This window comes from Aquarana catesbeiana, linkage group LG05, assembly GCF_042186555.1.
Source record: "Aquarana catesbeiana isolate 2022-GZ linkage group LG05, ASM4218655v1, whole genome shotgun sequence".
Lineage (NCBI taxonomy): Eukaryota > Metazoa > Chordata > Amphibia > Anura > Ranidae > Aquarana > Aquarana catesbeiana.
This window is the reverse complement of record NC_133328.1, coordinates 6,958,550-6,986,499: the sequence shown is the minus strand read 5'-3', so window position 1 is coordinate 6,986,499 and position 27,950 is coordinate 6,958,550. Positions and strand designations below refer to the sequence as shown.

Sequence of the window (27,950 nt, the reverse complement as noted above, 5' to 3'; positions counted from 1 at the left end):
TTAAACGTCGCCTATGGAGATTTTTGAGGGTAAAAGTTTGACGCCATTCCACGAGCGGGCGCAATTTTCAAGCATGACATGTTGGGTATCAATTTACTTGGCGTAACATTATATTTCACAATATAAAAAAAAATTGGGATAACTTTACTGTTGTTTTATTTTTTTATTCAAAAAAAGTGAATTTTTTCCAAAAAAAAGTGCGCTTATAAGACCGCTGCGCAAATACGGTGCAAAAAAAAAGTATTGCAATGACCGCCATTGTATTCTCTAGGGTGTTAGAAGAAAAACCATATATAATGTTTGGGGGTTCTAAGTAATTTTCTAGCAGAAAAACCTGTTTTAAACATGTAAACACCTAAAATCCAAAACAAGGCCTGGTCCTTAAGTGGTTAATAATATGACAGACGCCTACTATTATATCTATTTCTATAATCGGTCATGGACCACACAGAATTCTGTGTCTTCTTTGCTGTGTACAGCCTTGTAAAACTCTAAACTGGTATTATTTATTTAATGACTAAGAATAAAAAACAAAAAAATGAAGCACATAATTAACGCAATAACAATAGCCGAGTGCTATAAAACAAGGGAACCTAAAGGAACTCCAACAGAAAACACCATGAAGATAGCTGGACTGGTTTATTTGTCTGCCATGGCCCTCTGTCTGCAGCAAGGTAAGACTGATAATATATATATATATATATATATATATATATATATATATATATATATATATATATATATACATACAGCATCTCACAAAAGTAAGTACACCCCTCACATTTTTTGTAAATCTTTTCTTCTATCTTTTCATGTGACAACACTGAAGAAATGACACTTTGCTACAATGTTGCCAGTGGTTTAGACATTAATGGCTGTGTGTTGAGTTATTTTGAGGGGACAGCAAATTTACACTGTTATACAAGCTGTACACTCACTACTTTACATTGTAGACAAGTGTCATTTCTTCAGTGTTGTCACATGAAAAGATGGAAGAAAAGATTTACACAAATGTGAGGGGTGTACTTACTTTTGTGAGATACTGTATATAGATACATATAGCAAATACATGTTTTTAAGAAATGATATTCCTATATTTATAGCACAGACCCGGCTTGGTTGGCTATATTCTTCCAGGTTCTATTCCCTATTGCATTGATGGAGAACCTTGGCACCCCAGATGTTTTGGAACTACATTTCCCATGATGTTCAACTATACTGCAGAATGCATGAGCATCATGGGAAATGTAGTTCCAAAACATCTGGGGTGCCAAGGTTCACCATCACTGCAATAGGGAATAGAACCTGGAAGAATATAGCCAACCAAGCCGGGTCTGTGCTATAAATATAGGAATATCATTTCTTAACATGTATTTGCTATATGTATCTATATACAGTATCTCACAAAAGTGAGTACACCCCTCACTACAACTACACTGCAGAGTGCCTGAGCATCATGGGAAATGTAGTTCCAAAACGTCTGGGGTGCCAAGGTTCACCATCACTGCCCTATTGGATGCACAGCAGCCAGGCATACAGCAGTTTCTCAGTCTCTTTACCATATAACCAGGCAGCAAGTGTCTCTTTGAAATGTATTGCTCAGGAAAACTTGGACGGGGTATACGGCGAGTTTCGGGATACTCCAGGACTAGTGCAACTTTAACCACTTAAAGACCAGGCGTTTTCTGGCACTTTTTGCTTACATGTGAAAATCTGTTGGGTTTTTTTTGTGAGAAAAGTAGTTAGAAACCCCCCAAACATGATATATTTTTTTATAAAGCAGAGGCCCTGGAGAATAAATTGGTTGGCTTTGCAAATTTTTTTTATGTCACATGGTATTTGCTCAGCGGTTTTTCAAACACAGTTTTTGGGGGGGGGAATACACGGTTTAAAATTTGAATGCACAAAAACACAATACATTAATCCTTTTGTACATAACCCAATGTTTTTGTAAAACATAAAAGATGATATAGAGTGTGTATGGGACTGACGCACGTGTCCGCCTTTGTGTGCTAGCAAAAAAAAAAAAAACAGCATTTTTGCTTTCTCACGATTGGATGAGGGTAGTAAGCAGAGCTTCCCCTCAATTACTAAGCTCTGGAGCAACTGCACTTGCAAAATGCATTGTCTATTTGCCATTAGTAAAGCAACCCCACTGTGTCCCCAGGCTGGATCCATGACAGACTTTCTCTTGACTGTTCTCCACACTTTAGCATTAGGCCTTCAGCTAGGAACTCAAACAACATCCTTCAGGCCTCTGCAGATAGCCCAGGGGGGGGGCAGACGGCCCCTCCAGGCTGGGTCTCTCTCCGCCAGGGCAAAGGGACCCTACTGTTCTAGGCTTTAGACCGGGGGTCTCCAAACTTTTCAAACAAAGGGCCACCTTATTGTCCTTCAGACTTTAGGAGGGCCGGAATATATGGCCAGCAGGGGCAGAAAATGTCACGGCCAGCATCAATGAGAATAAACATGGCCTCAGGGTTGGTGGCCAATAGGAGGAGGAGTATTCCCCCTATTAGTAGGAGGAATAGTATCCCATCATTGGTATCCGTGGAAGATATAGTGCCCCATTGTTGGTGTCAGTGGAAGGAATGGTGCCTCATATCAGTGGGAGGAATTGTGCCCCAAGGGCAGGATAAAGGCTAGCAAAGGGCCACATCTGGCCCTCGGACCGCAGTTTGGAGACCCCTGCATTAGACTATTTATGCACTAGTGATGGGCCAGACACCCCCAGTTCAGTTCGCACCAGAACTCCTGAACAAGTTCAGACTCGAACCGCAAACCCATTGAAGTCTATGGGACCCGAACTCGAAAAATCAAAAGTCCCCATTTTGAAGGCTTATATGCAAGTAATTGGCCATAAAAAGGGTATGGGGGTCTGGTTACCGCCCTGGGGGGGACATGTATCAATGCAAAAAAAAAAAATTTAAAAAAAGAAATGTTTTAAAGGAGCAGTGATTTTAATTATGCTTAAAGTGAAAAATTAAAAATTCCTTTAAATATAGTGCCTGGGGGTCCCCTTAGTCTGCCTGTAAAGTGGCGCATCTGTACCATGTATAGAACCTGTTGCAGCAATACTGACTTTTATAAAGAAAAGAAAAGACATTTAAATGGATTTTCCCGGCAATACAAAAATGTTTTTTTTTTAACGGCGGGGGGCTCCCCCCCCCAATCCATAGCAGGCCCTTTGGGTCTGGTTTAGGATTTTTATGGCAGGGAAAACGGTTCGCCCATCTCTATTATGGACACCTCAGCCCCCTGCTGGACACTCCCTCGACCGGGGATATGCTGAGGCTGCATGAATATTCAGCCCGGGGTCTGCCTCTCCCAACCCACCATATTCCAGAACTTACTGGAATGCAGGGGGAAGTAGGCGAACCTGCAGTCTGCAGAGCCCAGATCAGCCAGTAACAATCAAACCCTGCTCCACTGGCTACAAAAACTGAAATGACTGAACTTGATTAGCAACCTAACAAAGAGGGAGCAACATATTTTACTCCTGTACACTCTATACAAGCAGTCAGTTCAGCACTTACAACACTGTGGACCTGCAGCTCTGTGTTTAAAGATTTGGATGGTGGTGAAGGACTGAGGACGGGGGGGATGGAGTGCCGGAGATGGGAAGTAGAATGTGAGAAGCTTACAAGAGGTGGGAAGGTCCCAGACAGTCATAGGAGATATAGAATTACAACTCGTTTAGACATACAAAGACATTTTAGCTCCCATCAATGCCCTTAAGACGCTTTAACGTTTGTGATGTAATGGAGACCACATTGTTTTATAGATCACATACACTATATTACCAACAGTATTGGGGTGCCTATAACAGCTTCAACTCTTCTGTGAAGGCCGTCCACAAGGTTTAGGAGGGTGTCTATGGGAATGTTTGACCATTCTTCCAGAAGATCATTTGTGAGGTCAGGCACTGATGTTGGGTGAGAAGGCCTGGCTTGCTGTCTCCGCTCTAATTCATCCCAAAAGGTGTTCTATTGAGTTGAGGTCAGGACTCTGTGCAGGCCAGTCAAGTTCCTCCACCCCAAACTCATCCATGTCTTTATGGACCTTGCTTTGTGCACTGGTCCAAATCATTTGGTGGAGGGGGGATTATGGTGTGGGGTGGAGGGGGGATTATGGTGCGGGGGGGAAGGGGGGATTATGGTGCGGGGGGGAAGGGGGGATTATGGTGCGGGGGGTTGTTTTTCAGGGGTTGGACTTGGCCCCTTAGTTCCAGTGAAGGGAACTCTTAAGGCGTCAGCATACCAAGACATTTTGGACAATTTCATGCTCCCAACTTTGTGGGAACAGTTTGGGGGATGGCCCCTTCCTGTTCTAACATGACTGCGCACCAGTGCACAAAGCAAGGTCCATAAAGACATGGAAGAGCGAGTTTGAGGTGGAGGAACTTGACTGGCCTGCACAGAGTCCTGACCTCAACCTGATAGAATGCCTTTGGGATGAATTAGAGTGGAGACTGTGAGCCAGGCCTTCTCATCCAACATCAGTGCCTGACCTCACAGATGCTCTTCTGGAAGAATGGTCAAACATTCCCATAGACACACTCCTAAACCTTGTGGACGGCCTTCCCAGAAGAGTTGAAGCTGTTATAGCTGCAAAGGGCGGAGCCAACTCAATATTGAACCCTCCGGACTAAGACTGGGATGTCATTGAAGTTCATGTGTGTGTAAAGGCAGGCGTCCCAATACTTTTGGTAATATAGCGTATTTGTGCCTGGTGTTCTCTGTGTTCTCTCCACAAATTTCTGGTCACATCGGTATCCTTGCCAGGAAGGGAGACAGCAGAGGAAGGCTCCTTTCACACAGGCGGGGGAATCGCTCCACTGAGCAGGCGAGTGACAGGTCCTGAAAAACTGACAGCCGCACCTCATCGGAAAGTCTGTGTGAAAGGACCCGAAGAGTGAACATGAGGAGGAGGAGAGGAGAGAAGGCAGTAGAGGAAGAGTGAAGAGGATAGGAAAGAAGAGGAAGAGTGAGGAGGATAGGAGGAGAGAGATAAGGAAGAGTGAGGAGGATAGGAGGAAAGAAAATAGGAAGAGTGAGGAGGATAGGAGAGGAGAGAGAACAGGAAGAGTGAGGAGGATGGGAGGAGAGAGAAAAGGGAGGAGGATAGGAGAGGAGAGAGAAGAGGAAGAGTGAGGAGTTTAGGAGGAGAGTGAAGAGGAAGAGGGAGGAGGATAGGAGGAGAGAGAGAAGAGGAAGAGCGAGGAGGATAGGAGGAGAGAAAAGTAGAAGAGTGTGAAGGATAGGAGGAGAGAGAAGAGGAAGAGTGAGGAGGATAGGAGGAGAGAAGAGGAAGAGTGAGGAGGTTAGGAGGAGAGAAGAGGAAGAGTAAGGAGGATAGGAGGAGAGAAGAGGAAGAGTGAGGAGGATAGGAGGAGAGAAGAGGAAGAGTGAGGAGGATAGGAGGAGAGAAGAGGAAGAGTGAGGAGGATAGGAGGAGAGAAAAGAGGAAGAGTGAGGAGGATAGAGGAGAAAGAAGAGGAAGAGTGAGAAGGATAGGAGAAGAGAGAAAAGGAAGGAGGATAGGAGGAGAGAGAAGAGGAAAAGTGAGAAGGATAGGAGAGGAGATAGAAGAGGAAGAGTGAGGAGGATAGGAGGAGAGAAAAGAGGAAGAGTGAGGAGGATAGAGGAGAAAGAAGAGGAAGAGTGAGAAGGATAGGAGAAGAGAGAAAAGGAAGGAGGATAGGAGGAGAGAGAAGAGGAAAAGTGAGAAGGATAGGAGAGGAGATAGAAGAGGAAGAGTGAGGAGGATAGGAGGAGAGAAAAGAGGAAGGAATCAGTGGAGGAGAGGAGAAGACAGCAAGGAAGGAGAGGGGAAACGGGAGGAGGACAGAGGAGAGAGGAAAGAAAACAGTACAGGAGGGGAGGAGAGGAGGAGAGGAGGAGAGGAGAGGACAGGAGAGGAGAGGAGAGATAGAAGGCTAGACTTTTACTATAACACACATAGGGAAGACAGTTCACATTGACCTGATGAGATCTCTCAGACTTGCAGGAGAACTTTTCAATCCAGTTGGTTTCCTCTGAAGTGAAGACGACGCGTTTTGCTCAGGAGATTTCCTGTAGAGTATTATTGGGGAAGTCATATTAAACACACAGAAGAAATCTCATGGGGTGAACTGGCACAGTAAGACCCGGGATCATTATACAACATGCCGGCTCAGGACCCCAATCCTTTTTTCCTGCACCCCTTAAATACTGACTTAGGCTTCGTTTCCACTTGTGCGACTTGTCATGTGACTTGGGACTGCAGAGTCACATGACAAGTGGTACCCCAATGATTTCCAATAAGTAGCGTTCATATCTGCGTGACTTCAGAGTAGTTCCTGCACTACTTTGGTCTGACTTTGATGCGACTTGAGGCCCGTAGACCTCAGGAATACACAGAGGCATTGCTTCAAATCACGGCAAAATTGAGTGAAACAAAGAGTGTTCCTGAGTGTGCCGGGCCATCTTCCTCAATGGCTGCCTCTTATTCTAGTAATGGGAACCCCATAAAATGGGACATGAGAGGACATGGGGCGCTGCATGTGTCAGAATTATTCCTCATGTCACACTGAAGTGCCGGGATCATACAGTGGGGGAGGGTCATGCAGTGTCGGGATCATGCAGTAGGGGGGGTCATGCGGTGCCAGGGTCATGCAGTAGGGGAGGATCATGCGGTGCCGGGGTCATGCAGTAGGGGAGGATCATGCGGTGCCGGGGTCATGCAGTGCCAGGATCATGCAGTGCCGGGGTCATGCAGTAGGGGGGGTCATGCAGTGCCGGTGTCTTGCTGAGAATGTTCCCTCGGCGGATAAGTTCCCCCCCTGTACTGCACAGGCGCAGCGCCTGCGCAGTACATACTACTCTCAGCCGCCGGAGATAGCCAAAGCTCAAATGCTTCAATCAGCTGTACACGGCGCCTGCGCTCTGGGTCCAGGTTCCTTCCCCACCATCCAAGTGGACCTAGAGGGGGAACCTAAAAGTGCCGAGCGCAGCGAGGCCGTGCCCGAAGCGTGGCGAGCGAAGCGAGCCCGCGAGGGGCCCTCTTCCAGGCGCCGTGTACAGCTGATTTTCAGCTGTTCTGCTTCGGCTATTTCCGCCGATACCTACTGCGCAGGCGCAGTAGAGGGGGGAACTTATACGCCGAGCGGAACTTTCTCGGCAGAACACCGGGATCATGCAGTAGGGGGGGGGGTCATGTGGTGCCGGGGTCATGCAGTGGGGGGGTCATGCAGTGGGGGGGTCATGCAGTGCCGGGGTCATGCAGTGGGGGGGTCATGCAGTGCCGGGGTCATGCAGTGGGGGGGTCATGCAGTGGGGTGGGTCATGCAGTGCCGGGGTCATGCAGTGGGGTATGTCATGCAGTGGGGGGGTCATGCAGTGGGGTATGTCATGCAGTGGGGGGGTCATGCAGTGCCGGGGTCATGCAGTGGGGTGGGTCATGCAGTGGGGGGTCATGCAGTGCCGGGGTCATGCAGTGCCGGGGTCATGCAGTTGGGGGGTCATGCAGTGGGGGGGTCATGCAGTGCCGGGGTCATGCAGTGGGGGGGTCATGCAGTGGGGTGGATCATGCAGTGGGGGGGTCATGCAGTGCCGGGGTCATGCAGTGGGGGGGTCATGCAGTGGGGGGGTCATGCAGTGCCGGGGTCATGCAGTGGGGTGGGTCATGCAGTGGGGGGGTCATGCAGTGCCGGGGTCATGCAGTGGGGGGGGGTCATGCAGTTGGGGGGTCATGCAGTGGGGGGGTCATGCAGTGCCGGGGTCATGCAGTGGGGGGGGGTCATGCAGTGGGGTGGGTCATGCAGTGGGGGGGTCATGCAGTGCCGGGGTCATGCAGTGGGGGGGTCATGCAGTGGGGGGGGTCATGCAGTTGGGGGTCATGCAGTGGGGGGGTCATGCAGTGGGGGGGTCATGCAGTGCCGGGGTCATGCAGTGGGGGGGTCATGCAGTGGGGGGGGTCATGCAGTTGGGGGGTCATGCAGTGGGGGGGTCATGCAGTGGGGGGGTCATGCAGTGGGGGGGGTCATGCAGTGCCGGGGTCATGCAGTGCCAGAAAAAGAAGAAGCAGATCCTACTGAAGACTCCACACATGGTCAGATCCTGGTCTGCCCGGCTAATGCCAACTATGTGATAGAGAAGATAGTAGAGCATTGCGCTTTTCATGTTTTAGATCATCTTTTATAAAAGTCTTCTAATCCTAAAAAGACGACTTCATTAAGATTTGTTATTATTCACAGCCGGCTCCCTTCAGTGCTATTGGTGTCTGACCCCCACACCCGGTGATAAGTGTCGGACGGTAAAGAACTGTTCCGAGGAGCAGCAGTGGTGCTTCACTACCGTCATTGGTCCCACCTCATCTGGTAAGATCTCTCTATCTATCAATATATATATCTCTACCTCTGTTCAGTTTCAAATGCTGCTTTATAGATTGACAGATCTCCTCCAGCCCAGTCTGTTTAGCCAGTAGGGTCACCTGCTGACTCGGCACTATCCACAGGCAGCTTAACTCTTCCAATAAAACACAGAAGATGAATCCAATGCAATTGTACTTCAGATCATTGTAGTACAGGGGATGCTTTTCCTGTCCTTTTGAAGTATGAGAAGACAATGATTTCTCTAAGCTCTCTCTCTGCAAAATAACTAACACTAACTGGAGGGACATGGAAGAAACAAGGAAGGTCTAGCTAGAACTATAGTAACTAGCATAAAACCAGAGGGGAGGACAGGGGAAGATACCAAAATCACATAGTAAGCAAGTTGTTGTGGTTCAAAACCACCACTAGATGTCAGTATACTACAGAAAAAAAAAACCCTTGCACCCAATACATGATGAAAGAAGGGCACACCTCAAACCGGAGGGGAGAGGAAGACACCAAAATCAAAAATAGTAAACAAGTTGTTGCGGTTCAAAATCACCACTAGATGCCAATTTACTACAGAAAAAAATGAAACAAAAAACCCCGGGCAGTTCAATAAAAGACATAAAAATTTATAGAAAAGGGGCATATCCCAAACTGGAGAGGAGGGGAAGATACTAAAATCACATAGTAAACAACCACCACTAGAGGTCAACGTACTACAGAAAAATTGAAAAAACAACTCATACAGTTCAATAAAAGACAAAACAATACATGAGATTGGGGCACACCCCAGACCCGGAGGGGAGGGGAGAGGAAGATACTAATCAGGTTTTTTTGTAGTGCATTGACATCAGTCAGTGTTGTGGTTCAAAACCACCACTAGACGTCAATGTACTACAGAAAAAAAAATGAAAAAACCCCGTGCAGTTCAATACAAGACATACAAATACATTAAAGTGGGGTGTTTCATCAGATTTGGTGACCCGTCAGAATGTGTAACGGAAGTGAAGTTCCGTCGCCGCCATCTTGCTACACCCCGCACTCCTCCATAGTAAGGATACACTGAGAAGGGGGAAAGCGGACATCTTGTTACACCCACCGGAGTTTTGCATTTTACACTTATTTCTAACACAAAAGTGAGTTTATATAGTGAAATGCAGATCTTAGAACTCCGTCTGACTGGCTAGATGTTGAATTTTAAAAGCAGCGGCAAACCTGCTGATCTGATAGGTTTGCGAATCTAACAGAAGTTCACTGCTTTTAAAATTCAACATCTAACCAGTCAGATGGAGTTCTAATTTCTGCATTTCACTATATAAACTCACTTTTGTGTTAAAAATAAGTGTAAAATGCAAAACTCCGGTGGGTGTAACAAGATGTCCGCTTTCCCCCTTTCTCAGTGTATCCTTACTATGGAGGAGTGCAGGGTGTAGCAAGATGGCGGCAATGGAACGTTACTTCTGTTACACATTCTGACGGGTTGCCTAATCTGACGCAACAGGGGCACACCCTACACGGGAGAGGAAGATGCCAAAATCACATAGTAAACACCTTGTTGTGGCCCAAAACCACCACTAGATGTCAATGTACTACAGGTAAAAAATCTAAAACAAATAAAAATAACAAAGAACCTGTGCAACTTCATATGGGAGGAGGGAGCCTTTATTTTCAGGCGTAATGCTCTCATGTGATTGATGTTTCACTTACCTCTCCATTTGTATCCTTTTCCATAAGGTTATCCTTTTCAGGGGTCGAGGACAGTGATCCGCGACTGCGCAGAGACATGTAAGCCCAGCAACCCCAACAATCTGGGGACCACCACTCCCACGCTCTGCTGCCAGAATGACACGTGTAACGTGATGAGCCGAGCCCAGGCCACGACAACTGGAGATCGGGTGTTCACTGCCATCCTATTGGCTGTTATCCTTGAGCTTAAAGGCAGATGAGCGCGTGACGGTACCCAGACCTCGGACGCCGCTTTGTCCCAAGGAGACAACCTCCGACCTTACCCAGTCCAGCCCCAATCCCGGAAATCAGGAATTTGGGATAAAGTCAGCAAAAAAAAAAACACACCCGGAGCAATGACTGAGGATAGGAGGGTCACCATTCTCTTTTTTTTTTTCTTTCTTTTGACTTTTATAGGTTGGACATTATACTTGTGATGTACTTGTGATGTAATTATTAATAACAAGGAAAGAGATTGTGTAAAACTTTACATTACTGTACATGGAGGCGGCCATATCTGCTCAGAACATATTCAGGGCAATAGAGCGGCTGTGTTCTATTGATACTATTAGGGCTCATTTACACTACAGCAGTTAAGGGGGGGGGGGGGTAAAACCCCGTAGTTGAGCTATGGTTGAAGATTCCCGCCTGTTTAGACCCCTGATATTTCACCAAAGCCCCCTAAAGGGGCTCCTGAAAAATGTAAATAAATAAAATTGTACAAAAATAATAAAATAATGATAAAAACTACCGACACCGTCCTCTGTTCTACCGACATCGTCCTCTGTTCTACCGACATCGTCCTCTGCTCTACCGACACCGTCCACTGCTCTACCGACACCGTCCACTGCTCTACCGACACCGTCCTCTGCTCTACCGACACCGTCCACTGCTCTACCGACACCGTCCTCTGCTCTACCGACACCGTCCTCTGCTCTACCGACACCGTCCTCTGCTCTACCGACACCGTCCTCTGTTCTACCGACACCGTCCTCTGCTCTACCGACACCGTCCACTGCTCTACCGACACCGTCCACTGCTCTACCGACACCGTCCTCTGCTCTACCGACACCGTCCACTGCTCTACCGACACCGTCCACTGCTCTACCGACACCGTCCTCTGCTCTACCGACACCGTCCTCTGCTCTACCGACACCGTCCTCTGTTCTACCGACACCGTCCTCTGCTCTACCGACACCGTCCACTGCTCTACCGACACCGTCCACTGCTCTACCGACACCGTCCTCTGCTCTACCGACACCGTCCACTGCCCTACCGACACCGTCCACTGCCCTACCGACACCGTCCACTGCCCTACCGACACCGTCCACTGCCCTACCGACACCGTCCTCTGCTCTACCGACACCGTCCTCTGCTCTACCGACACCGTCCACTGCCCTACCGACACCGTCCACTGCCCTACCGACACCGTCCACTGCCCTACCGACACCGTCCACTGCCCTACCGACACCGTCCACTGCCCTACCGACACCGTCCACTGCCCTACCGACACCGTCCACTGCCCTACCGACACCGTCCACTGCCCTACCGACACCGTCCACTGCCCTACCGACACCGTCCTCTGCCCTACCGACACCGTCCACTGCCCTACCGACACCGTCCACTGCCCTACCGACACCGTCCACTGCTCTACCGACACCGTCCTCTGCTCTACCGACACCGTCCACTGCCCTACCGACACCGTCCACTGCCCTACCGACACCGTCCACTGCCCTACCGACACCGTCCACTGCTCTACCGACACCGTCCACTGCTCTACCGACACCGTCCACTGCCCTACCGACACCGTCCACTGCCCTACCGACACCGTCCACTGCCCTACCGACACCGTCCTCTGCCCTACCGACACCGTCCACTGCCCTACCGACACCGTCCACTGCCCTACCGACACCGTCCACTGCCCTACCGACACCCTCCACTGCCCTACCGACACCGTCCACTGCTCTACCGACACCGTCCACTGCCCTACCGACACCGTCCTCTGCTCTACCGGAACCATCCTCTGCTCTACCGACACCCTCCACTGTTCTACCGACACCGTCCTCTGCTCTGGCACCACCCACTGCCCTACTGACACTGCCCACTGCTCTACTGACACCGTCCACTGCTCTACTGACACCGTCCTCTGCTCTACTGACACCGTCCACTGCTCTACTGACACTGTCCACTGCTCTACTGACACCGTCCACTGCTCTACTGACACCGTCCACTGCCCTACTGACACCGTCCACTGCTCTACTGACACCGTCCACTGCTCTACTGACACCGTCCACTGCTCTACTGACACCATCTACTGCCCTACTGACACCATCCACTGCTTTACTGACACCGTCCACTGCTCTACTGACACCGTCCACTGCTCTAGTGACACCATCTACTGCCCTACTGACACCATCTACTGCCCTACTGACACCGTCCACTGCTCTACTGACACCGTCCACTGCTCTACTGACACCGTCCTCTGCCCTACCGACACCGTCCACTGCTCTACTGACACCGTCCACTGCTCTACTAACACCAATCTTTGCTCTACACTGATCACACTGCTGCCTTATACACACAAATTGGGAGCATACAATTGTCCAAAATGTCTTGGTATGCTGACGCCTTAAGAGTTCCCTTCACAGGAACTAAGAAGACAAGCCCAACCCCCTCCACCAAATGATTTGGTCAGTGCACAAAGCAAGGTCCATAAAGCGAGTTTGGGTTAGAGGAACTTGACTGGCCTGCACAGAGTCCTGACATCAACCCGATAGAACACCTTTGGGATGAATTAGAGCGGAAACTGCGAGCCAGGCCTTCTCGTCCAACATCAGTGCCTGACTTCACAAATGCTCTTCTGGAAGAATGATCAAACATTCCCATAGACACACTCCTAAACCTTGTGGACGGCCTTCCCAGAAGAGTTGAAGCTGTTATAGCTGCAAAGGGCGGAGCCAACTCAATATTGAACCCTACAGACTAAGACTGGGATGCCATTAAAGTTCATGTATGTGTAAAGGCAGGTGTCCCAATACTTTTGGATATATATGTGGTATTGTTTATACTCATAAAACCATTTAATCATCTTTTAGCATGACAGGAGTGCAGAATTTTTCTAGAATCATCTTTTTTATTAAAAGTAATGACATTTTCAATACCATGTAAGACGCCTGTGAGCGCTTACATTAAAGCCCGGGGTAGACAACCTTAGTACTCCAGCTGTTAAAGAAAAGAGAGAGAGAGAGAGTCCCTTTTCCCGAAACCCACTGGCTGAAATTAACAAATAGATGTTTTAAACAAATTTCAAGCAAGATGGAAGTTTGTACCAGACCAGGGGTCTTCTCCAGTTGTTCAGGAACTACAATTCCCATCATGCCTAGTCATGTCTGTGAACGTCAGACATGAAGGAACTCACCCTGGGGGGGGTGGGGGGGGGTCAAAATTCTGTTCCCAATGTAGAGAAAGGACCTGCTTTGCTGTAAAACCTTTCACTACATTGGGAACAGCATTTTGACCCCCCCCCACCCACCCAAGGTGAGTTCCTTCATGTGGTGATGGAACTTCTGCGAAAAGTTTTCTCCAGAAGTCCCATCAATAGAACACGAGAGTTTACAATATGGAAAAAAAAAAAGTCAAAATCCTGATTCCAATGTGGAGAAGAAAGTTTTTTTTTTTTTTTTTTTACAAAGCGATTAAAAAAAAGTCATATTTATATTCCGTGTGCGGGAAATGTTTCTTTTGTGGAAGTCATCTCTCATGAAACGCGAAAGGACTTCACATGGAGGTTGAGTCTTACTTGTGCCCTGAATGTGGGCAATGAAGTGGACATTATTGAACATCCAGCTGTTCAGAAGTTGTATTCATTTTCCGAATGTGTGCAATGGTTTTCCTGCAAGTTGGATTTTATTGGAAAGGAGAGAGTTCACACTGGAGGAATGCTGGAGAATTTAGAGAGGGGGAGGGGAGCTGTATTCCTGTACCCAATGTTTGGGTGTATGGCTAGATGAGTCTAGTACAGAAATCCTAAAATTACGGCCCTCCAGCTGTTGCCAAACTACACGTCCCATGAAGCATTGTACAACTCTGACGTTCACAGACATGGCTAGGCATGATGGGAATTGTAGTTCCTGAACAACTGGAGGGCCATAGTTGATGGAACTTTTGGAGAAGACTTTTCCCGTACTTAGATAAGGAATACGTCTCTTCCACCCCATGTGAAGCCTCTTATGCTCAAGAAGATCCAACTGGAAGGAGAAATGTTGACCGAATTTGGAAAATGAACATAACTTTTGAACAGCTAGGTGTTTGACGGGAAAAAAAATAGACATGTCCAATCGTTTCACTCCGAATTTGTTTAACGAATTTTGACGATTTCGGAAATTCAAAATTTTGGAAATTCAAAATTTTCCCTTCTAGTGATTTTCAAACTTCTGAATTTTCTATTTCCGAATTCCGAATTTATGAAAAAAAAAAAAAACAATGAAACGAAAACTAAAAGATTTTTGGGCAGTGCACATGTCTAGAAAAAACATTGCCCATGTTTAGAACACAAATACGACTCAACCTCCATGTGAAGTAGTTTAATCAGAGTCGAAAAAAACACTTCCCGCAACTGAAACATAAAGTTGACTTCTTCGAACTGCTTCTTTTGAGATAAGACCTGCTTTAACGTAAAACTTTTCACTACATTGGGAACAGGATTTTCGACCTTTCCCCCAATGTGAGCTCCATCATGTCTGAAGTTTTTTTAAATCAGAAAAGGTTTTATTGAACATTCGTATAATTTCCAGCAATAACCAATGCTCAGGTTACAAATACAGGTACATTTTTTTTTGGTTCATTAACACATATACAGTTTTGTTTCAAATGGTCTACCAACTGAGTGCATTACTCCAAACATCTATAGATCACCTCTCCCTGGTTCCACCACCACAACCTGCTTCGTTCATAATATACAATCTGTCTTGCATCCCCTCATCCTATTTATAGGGACTGCAGGAGTCTGGACATCACATGCTCTCTTGGGCTTAAACCTGGTGTGTCGAACCATTTTGACCATATACGTTCAAACCTACCCAGGCATCCCCTATGTTGGTATATGTATTTTTCCCTAATAAGGGTTTGTCCCATGTGCGCTATCCAAGAATTGCTAGTAGGTGGCAAAGTGGATTTCCATCCCATTAGGATGAGTTTCCTGGCCTGGAATAGTGCTCTGGAGAATGCAACCCTGGTCCACTCCTCAGGGACTACATCCTCCAGGACCCCCAATATACAACACAGAGGATCTGTAGGAACTTTTGTCTGAAATACCCCATTGAGTGTACCAGCTATCTCATTCCAGTACCGATGGAGCCTCGGGCAGCGCCATAGGAGGTGAATAAGGTCCCCGTCGTGCTGTCGACAACGGCAACGTAAAGGATCCGCCGCCCTGCCCATCCTATGCAATTTTCTCGGGGTATAGTGCACTCTCAGTGCTATGAACAATTGGGAGACTTTTTGTGCAACATTAAGGGAACATGTGGATATGGACTGTAGGGCCTCCTCCCATTGTTCCCCTGTGATTTGGCCAAGGTCCCTTTCCCATGCAGACACCACGTTACATGGATAGGCCGCAAGTGTCTTGCTAGTAGCATCTGATAGCATTGGGATATAATCCCTTTAGTTACACTACTGGTCTGCAGCACATTGAACACTGGGGTGGGCGACAATGTCCACTCGACAGAATCCCCCTGCGCAGCGACAGCGTGCCGCATTTGGAGGTATGAGTAAAGCATGTTATCCGGCAAGTTAAACTTAGCTTGTAGTTCTATGAAGGAAAGACTTCACACCATGGGTACGCCATCTAGGCCCTTGTTGTAATTTTCCCAGCTCAGTATATGAGCGATTACCCCATATTGGGCTGAAATCCGTAAATCCTTGCACCCCCTGGAGTTGTCTGACCTTATTCCATATTTTCTGTACTAGTGACAGCGTTGGGGTCTGCTTGTTGGACTTTGCAAACAATTGTGCCTCTAGGCCTATGGGAATGGTCTCCGCTCCAGAGGCAATCAGCATTAGCTGCGCCGCTGAGCCCTTCGGGTCGTGAGTCATGGAGCCAACCAGCTGCTGCAATTGGGACGCTATATAGTACAACCAGGGGTTGGGGATCGCCAGCCCCCCCGTTGTCCTTAGACTGCTGCAATTGCTCCAGCCTAATTTTAGGAGGCTTGGTATTCCATAACAATCTACGAAAAAGGGTGTTTACTATTCTGAAAATTTTTAGGTGGAATCACTACCGGTGTATTGTGCAAGAAGTATAGCAACTGGGGCATTAAGATCATTTTGATTAAATTGGCCTTGCCTGCCAGTGACATCTTCAAGTTGTTCCATGTATTTATTTTGTCTCGAAAACGAGACAGTAAGGGATATATGTTTAGGGAGCAGTAGTCTCCAAGCCTGGGCGCGATTTGTATGCCCAGATACTTGAAACTAGTGACCAGAGGGATGGGACAATGGCCGGGAAGTACAACCCCACGGTCCCTGTCCAGCATCATCAGAGCTGACTTGGACCAGTTTATGGTCAACCTGGAGTGGTAACCAAACTGTTTTATTATAGACATCGCCCCTGATAGTGAATGACTCGGGTCCCCCAGAAAGAGTAACATGTCGTCCGCATATACCATTATTTTTTCCGTGCAGAGTTCCATATTGGAACCCTTGGATCTGCGTACTGTCTCTTATCATGGCTGCCAGTGGCTCTATTGCAATTGCAAAGAGCAAAGGGGACAGTAGGCAACCTTGCCTTGTCCCCCTGCCCAGGGCAAAGGCCGGCCTCCTTGCCAAATATTTCCTGCAGCCAGCCTTCAACGAATACCGTGGGGTCCCTGCCCTCCACCTTCTCTGGGAGGCCCACTATACGGATGTTATTGCGTCTCAGGCGGTTCTCGATGTCGTCAGTCTTTTCAAAGGCCTGATGCGCATGCTGTGCGGCCCCCGTACGTCTCTGCTATTTGTAAGGGGGTAATTCTTCCCAGTATCTACAAGTGTAAGGAGCATTCTTCCCACTGACTATTACACTAATGTATCAAGAGTTGTAGATTAGTGCCTTGTTTCCACTGAGCGGATCGGTTCGGTTCGGTACGGTACGCTATTTTGGGTGTTTCCATTATGAAAGCGGCCCATACAACCGAACCATACCGTTCCATTCAGGGTCCTGCTTCAGATGTGGCGCCATAGAAAATGGAATGGTTTGGTTAGGGCGGAGCTACGATACATTCCACTGATTGGCTGACAGAAAACCCTCTGCTGTGCTATGCTGAGGCATTTTTTCCAAACCCTGTATGGCCCCTTGTGGTCCCACTTGCAGTGGAAACGCTCACCAGAATAGACCGGACCATTCTAGGCCATTCAAACTGTACCGACCCGAACCGATCTGCTCAGTGGAAACGAGGCAATAGTAATCTTTAGCAGGGGTTCCCTGAGACCAGAAAGTTAAATCAAGGGTTCCTCTATGTTGAAAAGGTTGAGAAAGGCTGATCTAGATGTTTGATGAGATCCTCTTCATGGGGAAAACATTGCCCATGTTCAGAACACAAATGCAACTCAACCTCCACATGAAGTCGTTTAATAAAAGTCAACTTCCACAAAAGAAACACCTCCAGCTGGGACATAAATTTGACTTCTTCGAACTGCTTTGCATGAGATAAGACTCTGCTGTAAAACCTTTTACTACATTGGGAACCTTTTACTTCACTGGGAACAGCATTTTGACTTTTCCCTCAATGTGAGTTCGTTCATGTCTGAGATGATGGACCTTCTGGAGAAAACTATTCCTACACTTGGATAAGGAATACGTCTCTTGCACCCTGTGTGAACTCAAATTGAAGGAAAAATGTTGCCCAAAATTGGAAAATGAATACAACTTTTGAACATTTAGATGTTTGATGAGATCCTCTTCATGGGAAAAACATTTCCAATGTTCAGAACTGAAAATGCAACTCAACCTCCACATGAAGTTGTTTAATGAAAGTCGACTTCCACAAAAGAAACACTTCCAGCTGGAACATAAATTTGACTTCTTCGAACTGCTTTTGCATGAGATAAGACCTGCTTTTCTGTAAAACCTTTTACTACATTGGGAACAGCATTTTGACATTTCCCCCAATGTGAGTTCCTTCATGTCTGAGATAATGGACCTTCTGGAGAAAACTATTCCTACACTTGGATAAGGAATACGTCTCTTCCACCCTGTGTGAACTCAAATTGAAGGAAAAATGTTGCCCAAATTTGGAGAATGAATACAACTTTTGAACATTTAGATATTTGATGAGATCCTCTTCATGGGAAAAACATTGCCCATCTTCAGAACACAAATGCAACTCAACCTCCATAGGAAGTCGCTTAATGAGAGTCGAATGAATACAACTTCTGAACAGCTAGGCGATCAATATTTAATTTATGGGATGTTGCGCCCAGATTTGGAACACAAATACAGTGGAGCTCTGTGTAAAATATTTTCAGTCTTAACATTTTGTGAGTTGACTTTCATAAAAAAAGAAAACAAAAATTTCCCACACCTGGAACATACATGTAACACCTCTGAACCACTTCATGTGCAATAGAATCTGCTTTCCTGTTAAAACATTTTTCCACATTAGCAAAAGGATTTCGACTTGTTCCCCAGTCACATGTGTGAGGTTGATGGGACTTCTGGAGAAACTTTTCCCACACTTAGATAAGGAATATGTCTCCTCCCTTCATGTCCAACAATATCCAACTGGAAGGAAAAACATTGTGAATACAACTCCTGGACTCCGGGCCGCTGATAGGGGGGGGGGGGGGGGCGACCAACAGTCCTCCTGTATGGGGCCCGGACGGCAGGAGGATCGGTGGAGCAGAGAATGAAGGATGACAGCGTTTCTCCCTCAGCAACTGAAAGCCGGTTTCTCTCCCTCCCGCCGGCTTTCAGCTGCTGGGTGAGAGACACAGGGCCGAATTTAGGGGATGCTGGGGTGGGTTGTTGTGCCCACCCAGATTTCAGTTCTGCCCCGCCCCCCCCCCCCGGCTGGCCGCCGCTGAGCTCTTTCCCCCCACACCGCCGGCCCTCACAGCCGGGACGAGGAGACAGCAGCTTGGAGGCTGTCGGTGAGAGAAGAGCTAGGAGGAGGGGCGCTGTGTTCTGCTCTCCCCTCCTGTCAGAAGAGTGCTGTCTATATATACAGTACATGAGACCGGATCGATCTCACTGAAGATCGCACTGTACACACACTCCGCCCCCTATCCACATTTGCTGCTGCCGGGAGGTGAGCATCCTTTGGAGGAGATGAGGGCGGAGTGTGTGTACAATGTGATCTATAGTGAGATCGATCCGGTCTCCTGTACTGTATATATAGACCAGGAGGGGAGAGCAGAACACAGCACCCCTCCTCCGCTATCTGTGTTGGCATTGGCAAATGTAATGGGGATTTGGGGAGGGGGATATGTGTGAGGAGGAAGAATGGGGGGGGGGGTATATTTATGAGGAGGAAGAATGGGGGAAGATAAGTGCTAGGAGGAGGGTTTGGGGGGGCAGGGGGTAATTTAGAGGGGGATGTGCTAGAAGGAGGGATTTGTGGAGATTTGTCCTAGGAGGGGGATTGAAGAAAGAAGATATGTGCTGAGAGGGGAGATGCGGGGGGATTTGTGCCAGGAGGAAGAATGGAGGGGGGGGGCTAAGTGTGAGGAGGAAGAATGGGGGTGATATGTGTGAGGAGGAAGAATGGGGGTGATATGTGTGAGGAGGAAGAATGGGGGGGATATGTGTGAGGAGGAAGAATGGGGGGGATATGTGTGAGGAGGAAGAATTGGGGGGAAGGATATGTTTGAGGAGGAAGAATGGGGGGGGAATATGTGTGAGGAGGAAGAATGGGGGTGATATGTGTGAGGAGGAAGAATGGGGGGGATATGTGTGAGGAGGAAGAATGGGGGGGATATGTGTGAGGAGGAAGAATGGGGGGGATATGTGTGAGGAGGAAGAATGGGGGGGATATGTGTGAGGAGGAAGAATGGGGGGGATATGTGTGAGGAGGAAGAATTGGGGGGAAGGATATGTTTGAGGAGGAAGAATGGGGGGGGAATATGTGTGAGGAGAAAGAATGGGGGGGAGAATATGTGTGAGGAGAAATAATGGGGAAATGGGGGAAGATAAGTGCTAGGAGGAGGGTTTGGGGGGCGGGTAATTTAGAGGGGGATGTGTGGAAATTTGTCCTGGGGGGATTGAAGAAAGAAGATTTGTGCTGAGAGGGGAGATTTGGGGGGGATTTTGTGCCAGGAGGAAGAAGGGGGGGGGGGGTAAGTGTGAGGAGGAAGAATGGGGGTGATATGTGTGAGGAGGAAGAATGGGGGTGATATGTGTGAGGAGGAAGAATGGGGGTGATATGTGTGAGGAGGAAGAATGGGGGTGATATGTGTGAGGAGGAAGAATGGGGGTGATATGTGTGAGGAGGAAGAATTGGGGTGGTATGTGTGAGGAGGAAGAATTGGGGGGGTGATTATGTGTGATTAGGAAGAATGGGGGTGATTATGTGTGAGGAGGAAGAATTGGGGGGGATATGTGTGAGGAGGAAGAATGGGGGGGATATGTGTGAGGAGGAAGAATGGGGGGGATATGTGTGAGGAGGAAGAATGGGGGGGGGATATGTGTGAGGAGGAAGAATGGGGGGGGATATGTGTGAGGAGGAAGAATGGGGGGGATATGTGTGAGGAGGAAGAATGAGGGGGATATGTGTGAGGAGGAAGAATGGGGGGGATATGTGTGAGGAGGAAGAATGGGGGGGATAGGATATGTGTGAGGAGGAAGAATGGGGGGATAGGATATGTGTGAGGAGGAAGAATGTGGGGGGATAGGATATGTGTGAGGAGGAAGAATGGGGGGGATATGTGTGAGGAGGAAGAATGGGGGGGATATGTGTGAGGAGGAAGAATGGGTTTTCCCACCAGCGTGAACTTTCGCATCTGAGTTGATGGAACTTCCGGAGAAAAACTTTTCCCACACTTGGATAGGGAATATTGACTTCCAAAAGGGGGTGGGGGGGGGGGAATTCCCGCACCTGGAACATAAATTAAACATCTCTGAACCGCTTCATGTGCAATAAAATCCCCTTTACTGTAACAATGTCTTCCACATTACCACCAGGATTTTGACTTTTCCCCCTAGTGTGAACCCTCACGTCTGAGTTGATGGGACTTCTGGAGAAAACTTTTCCTGCACTTGGACAAAGAATACGTCTCCTCCCCCCACATGAACTCTTTCGTGCTCAATAAGATCCAACTTGCGGGAAAATTTCTGCTCACATTCAGAACAGGAATACAACGTGTGAACCGCTACGTGTTTTAGAAGATCTTGTCTGCAAAGAAAGCATTGTCCACATTCAGTACAGGGATAGGGCTTCTCCCCCGTGTGAACCAGTTCATGTTTGGTGAGATCTGATTGGCGGGAAAAGCTTTTCTCACATTGGTTACACACATGCGACTTCTTCTCGCCTGTGTGGAGCCGCTCGTGTCTAGTAAGGGACGATCTATGGGAGAAGCATCTTCCACACTCGGAGCAGGAAAAGGCCTTCTCTCCAGTGTGGACCACCTGATGCTTCGCCAGATCCGATTTCTGGATAAAATGTTTTCCACATCCCGGACACGAATGTGGCTTCACCACCGCGTGGACCGCCTCGTGCTTGAAAAGATCCGCTTGCTGAGAAAAACATTTCCCGCACACCGAGCACCAAAACAGCTTTTCTCTCACGTGGACCTCTTTGTGTATGAGGAGGTTGGCCTTGCGGGTGAAGGTCTTCCTGCACACGGGACACGAATAGGACTTGTCCTCCCCGTGAACCTTTTCATGCCGGATCAGGTTCCACTTGTGAGAAAAACATTTCTCGCATTTGGAACACGAATGCGACTTCTGCCTGGTGTGAACCAGCTCGTGTTTGTCCAGATCCGGTTTGCGAGGGAAGCACTTCCCGCACTCGTTGCAGGAATAGGGCTTCTCCCCCGTGTGCAGCCTTTTGTGTCTGGTGAGGGAGGAATTATGGGAAAAACACTTCCCGCACCTGGGGCAGGAATACGGCTTCTCCCCCGTGTGAACCGTCTGGTGTTTCATGAGATCGGATTTCTGCGAGAAGGGCTTCCCGCATATTGGACACGGATAGGGCTTCACCCCCGAGTGGACCTTCTCGTGCCGGGCCAGGTCTGACTGCTGGGGGAAAACTTTCCCGCACGCCGCACACGAATACGACTTCTGGTTGGCGTGAGTTCTTTTGTGGATGACGAGCATGGATTTGCGGTTGAAGCTTTTCCCGCACTTGGAGCAGGGGTATAACTTCTCCACCCTGTGGATTCGGTCGTGCCGGAGAAGTTCCGGTTTGCCGGAAAAAAATGTATGATGTCTGAAAAAAGAATTTGGTTTGTCCTCCACATAACTGGTCTGATAAGAGACGATTTCCTCTCTTGCAGTAAACTGTCCGCCAAGTTCAGAAGACGAGGGAGCTTCACCCACTGTGGGAGCTGGAGGACGGGTGGCATTGGGACCATCGTGATCAGGAAAATAAACCAGGAGTGGAGGAGGATCGGATGAGGGAAGCTCACAGTGAAGATTTGGAGTGATGAGGATTCCTTCTGAAGGATGAGCCGGGAGGTCCTCAGTTTTTATTTCACCACCCAGGGAGAGAAGAAGATCACCTCCTTCTTCATTATTCCCACTATCTTGTGCATCTGCGGGGGGGGGGGGAGCAAAACGGAGGGAACACAAGTTAATAAAAACAGTTATCAGCATTTAGAAAACCTAAAGGAGAAAGTATTTTCTGTAGAGCACGTACGTTCGTTCTATGCCGATTCTGTCAAAATCAGATGTTTCTAGGAGATTCTCTCTCCAGGTTGATTTTTTTAAATTCATAAGAATAGAGTAAAAGGTCACAAAAATCGGTACTTGTACTCATTGAAAAAAAAAAATGGTATCGGTGCATCCCCAGTCATAATATAGTACTCGGCGTAACATCATCTTTAACCTTATACAAAAAAAAAAAAATGGGCTAACTTTACGGTTTCGTTTTTTTTTTAATTCATGAAAAGTGTCTTATTCCCCAAAAAAATGCATTTGAAAGGCAGCTGCGCAAATATCGTGTAACATAAAGTATTGCAATGATCTCCATTTTATTCCCTAGGGTCTTTGCTAATATATACATTATATATATATATATATATATATATATATATATATATATATATATATATATATATATATATATATATATATATATATATATATATATATATATATATACACACACACATATACATATATATATATAAAATGTTTGGGGGTTCCAAGTAATTTTCTAGCAAAAAAAAATATGGATTTTAACTTGTAAGCAACAAATGTCAGAAATAGGCTTAGGCGTGAAAGGGTTAAGGCATGCTGCAAGAAGGTAGCCCATTCATTTTGAAATGGGCTGGGCAGCTCACCTTATACATATTAAAGAGGAGCTGCAGTCCACTCACATAATCTGTAATAAAAACATCTTTGCCATTCTGAAGCTTCCCTCCAACCACTTTGCATATTATTTTATATATACTGCGATTCTGTACTTGCCAAATATGCTGCAGAAATCTCCCTCCACTAAGTCTGGCTGCATCCATTGTAACTGTGGGCAGCTGAAGCTGCTGCCTGCTCACTTCCTGGATTTACACAGAGGCACACCTCCAGCTCAGCAGCTCTCATTGGCCCTCTTATGACTCATCCCCCCTCCCTTCCTGGCAAACTCTCACAAGAGAGAGAGCTGTACATGATGTCATAAGGCTAATGACCAGACAAGAAACAGGAAGTGGGCTGTATAAGGGATTTACTGGCAGAAAAAAAATGTTTTACTATCCAAAGATGAAACAACAACAACAAGGTCAGAAGATTTAATAGATGGAAAGATGAGCACTTTAAATATCAGACAGGGCTTTTTAAACGCAGAGCACAGCAAAGCACAGCATGCACTTTGTGGGACGGTGCAGTGGGGGTACATTACCCACTACTGTATCATGTTTGGGTTCCGTTTAAAGATGAACTTATGCATGGGAAAACATGCACTTTGCTGCATATTAACTTCCTCGAAGACCAGGACTTTTTCTGACACTTGATGCTTAACTTTACAAGTTAAAATCAGTATTTTTTCCTAGAAAATCCCATTATTATATATATATATATATATATATATATATATATATATATATATATATATATATATATATATATACACATATATACACACACACACACTTTTTTTTTTTAGCAGAGACAGAGAATAAAATGGCGGTCGTTGCAATATTTATGTCACACTGTATTTGCGCAGGTGTCTTTCAGTGCAATTTTCTTTGGAAGAAATGAAATAAAAAAAGAAAAAAAAAAAACACCTGTAAATTTAGCCCAATTTTTTGGTATAATGTGAAAGATGATGTTACGCCGAGTAAATAGATACCTAACATGTCACGCTTTAAAGATTGCGCACACTCGTGGAATGGTGACAAACTTAAAGATCTCCATAGGCGTTGCTTTAAAATTTTCTAACCGTTGCCAGTTCAGTGTTACAGAGGAGGTCTAGTGCTAGAATTATTGCTCTCCCTGTAACGATCACGGCGATACCTCATATGTGTGGTTTAAAACACTGTTTAAATTTGTGGGCACGACCTACGTATGCATTCACTTCTGCGCGCAACCATGGAGGGATGGGACGCTTTACTTACTTTCTTTTTTTTTTAGAAACAGTGTAAGAAAAAAAAAAAAAAAAAATATATATATATATATATATTTTTATTATTTTTTTATCCTTTTTTACACTGTCTCTTACATTTTTTTTATTATTATTATATTTAATTTTTTTACACTAGCCCTTAAATTTTTTTTTTTTTATCCCTTTTAATGTATACATCTCTTGTGACAGTAATAGTCATGTGTCAGGTTTTTTTTTTTTTTGGAGGGATCTGGGATCTGTAAGACCCCAAATTCCTCCTTTGCACTTAAAAAGCATTCAAAATACCAAGTTTGGCTGTTTTGGATACTGACATTTTTTTAAAAATCTGGCGCCTTTAAGGCTCCAGTAAACCGGGTTACTAGATCTGAGGCTGATCAAAGCAGATTCCGGCTTTGTTCAGGTCTCTGCCAGCCGGTCCGGTGGGACGGGAGCGCCGCACAAGGCTCTGGTGGGGGGGGGGGGGTCTCCTCCCACTGCTTGTAATAACAGCTGATAGCCACATCGGTTGTTATAACAAGAAGCTGATCGGCTCTAAAAAAAAAAGTATCGGGGTGATGCCTGCAGATGCAGGCATTGGTATACATTGGTATAACAACCTGAAACAGAAGGCAGCATATATGCATTACGTCGGTGTGAAGGGGTTAACATAACAAAATTATGAAAACTAAGTGGCCCCTTAAAGATGTTAGGAGCCACAATTGAGGCCACCCATACTTACTACGGTAAGTTGTCCACCACTGCTGTGGATGGAATGCTTCTCTGCTGGAGATCAAACTGTATATTACGTAAACAGTAATGAAGTCTTCTCTTACCCGGTGATGGGAGGGTCTGCTGGTCATCAATGATGGTGTCCTTGTACAGATCCTCATGTCCTTCCATATACTCCCACTCCTCCATGGAGAAATAGACGGCCACATCCTGACACCTGATAGGAACCTGACACACACATACAATGATACAGTCACCATCCAGACATACCGCTTCTGAACCCGGATGATGCCCCACAATGCCCAGAAATCCTTACCTGTCCCGTCAGAAGCTCCATGATCTTGTTAATGACCTCCAGAATCTTGTCGTTACTCCTCTCTGGTATCAGACAGGGAGGTGGAGGATCCATGATGGTTCTTAGGTTCCTACTCCATTCTCCTGACACACGATATTGGCTGTTGAGTGTCACATGGTCACCAGATGTCTTCTTCACCATTATATATTCCTAGGTAATAAGAAATACGTAATATAAAGTGTTTAGATAGAATTTCATGCAACTACAACAATAGTAGCACAAAAAAGTCTTCTTAGAACAGAAGTCAGTCACATGTCTCATTCCATCACATATCCCAAAAATAATTATTCCTCATTTCAGGATAGTGGGCGGAGCCATGTAAATCATTTCTTTTCATCCTATCAGACAAATGCCCATATGAAACTGTTGCTGTATATTGTAAGTATAGTCCAATATTATGGAGCCATTTATTCCAAACTGCATACAACTGTTTCAGGCTTATTGGCTAGTAGGGCTTGGGTCCCAATGGGCCAGGGGAGCCATACAAGTTATAGATAAAGGGGAAAAGGAATCCAAATGTCCTCCAAGTGAATCAGTTCTGTATAATATTAGACAACATTGCACTCTACAAGTGGGCCTGGACATGCACTTGGCTTTTGGGGTGTAAAGGTCAGCGGTGGTCAGTGGGAAGAATATTCCTTACATTGGTGATCAGTGAGAAGAATGCTCCTTACATTGGTGATCAGTGAGAAGAATGTCCCTTACATTGATGATCAGTGAGAAGAATGTTCCTTACATTGGTGATCAGTGAGAAGAATGTTCCTTACATTGGTGATCAGTGAGAAGAATGTTCCTTACATTGGTGATCAGTGAGAAGAATGTTCCTTACATTGGTGATCAGTGAGAAGAATGTTCCTCACATTGGTGATCAGTGGGAAGAAAGTTCCTCACATTGGTGATCAGTGAGAAGAATGTTCCTTACATTGGTGATCAGTGAGAAGAATGTTCCTTACATTGGTGATCAGTGAGAAGAATGCTCCTTACATTGGTGATCAGTGAGAAGAATGTTCCTTACATTGGTGATCAGTGAGAAGAATGTTCCTTACATTGGTGGTCAGTGAGAAGAATGTTCCTTACATTGGTGATCAGTGAGAAGAATGTTCCTTACATTGGTGATCAGTGAGAAGAATGTTCCTTACATTGGTGATCAGTGAGAAGAATGTTCCTTACATTGGTGATCAGTGAGAAGAATGTTCCTTACATTGGTGATCAGTGAGAAGAATGTCCCTTACATTGGTGATCAGTGAGAAGAATGCTCCTTACATTGGTGATCAGTGAGAAGAATGTTCCTTACATTGGTGATCAGTGAGAAGAATGTTCCTTACATTGGTGATCAGTGAGAAGAATGCTCCTTACATTGGTGATCAGTGAGAAGAATGTTCCTTACATTGGTGATCAGTGAGAAGAATGTTCCTTACATTGGTGATCAGTGAGAAGAATGTTCCTTACATTGGTGATCAGTGAGAAGAATGTTCCTTACATTGGTGATCAGTGAGAAGAATGTTCCTTACATTGGTGATCAGTGAGAAGAATGTTCCTTACATTGGTGATCAGTGAGAAGAATGTCCCTTACATTGGTGATCAGTGAGAAGAATGCTCTCTAGGAAGGCACCAACAGGTGTAAGGTCAACCAGCTACGGCTCAATGAACCCCTAGCAATCTCTGGAGGAACCCCAGGGTTCCATGAGACCTTAGTTGAGAATAGTTGGCATAAAGGGATCTTTGCTTTCTTCAGCCTGCAGGCTAGAGATCCAAGGACTTTGGCTGCCTGCTGGAGTGGCAATCTGCAGGGAGCTGAGTTTGCCCTAATTTTTTTCTGAAGAGTTGCAGAGAAGGTAGGTAGAAGCTACTGATGGACTTTTTTAAGGACTCATCAACTGTCGATCAAGGTATCTTTGACTAATCTAAGGCTACGTTTACACTTGCAATTGGGGGTGAAAATAGAAGTTCAGCCACGTCTTCCTGCACTCCAATGTCCCCCATAAGCTGCAAAGGTAAGTGGAAAGGGCTGTATACTTCCTATGGCCATGTTGCTTTGAATCCTCCTTACCTC

The 27,950-nt window shown here is 46.4% G+C and overlaps 2 protein-coding genes across 2 annotated transcripts in view; one reads left to right on the top strand and one right to left on the bottom strand.

Moving 5' to 3' along the window:
- Positions 1-445: 445 nt before the first annotated feature.
- Positions 446-10,684, top strand: LOC141145761 (ly6/PLAUR domain-containing protein 2-like). The gene is made up of 3 exons (XM_073632640.1): positions 446-674; positions 8,237-8,359; positions 10,094-10,684. Exons 1-3 carry the CDS (start codon positions 539-541, stop codon positions 10,303-10,305), a joined length of 471 nt encoding a protein of 156 aa, XP_073488741.1. The 5' UTR covers positions 446-538; the 3' UTR covers positions 10,306-10,684.
- A 10,220-nt stretch (positions 10,685-20,904) lies between these two features.
- The window catches only part of LOC141144058 (uncharacterized), a 59,931-nt gene continuing 52,885 nt past the window's right edge, over positions 20,905-27,950 (bottom strand). Inside the window, exon 7 of the mRNA XM_073629415.1 lies at positions 20,905-22,428. Within this exon, the coding sequence (XP_073485516.1) occupies positions 21,270-22,428 (1,159 nt within the window). The 3' untranslated portion in view covers positions 20,905-21,269. The remainder of the gene's footprint in view (positions 22,429-27,950) is intronic.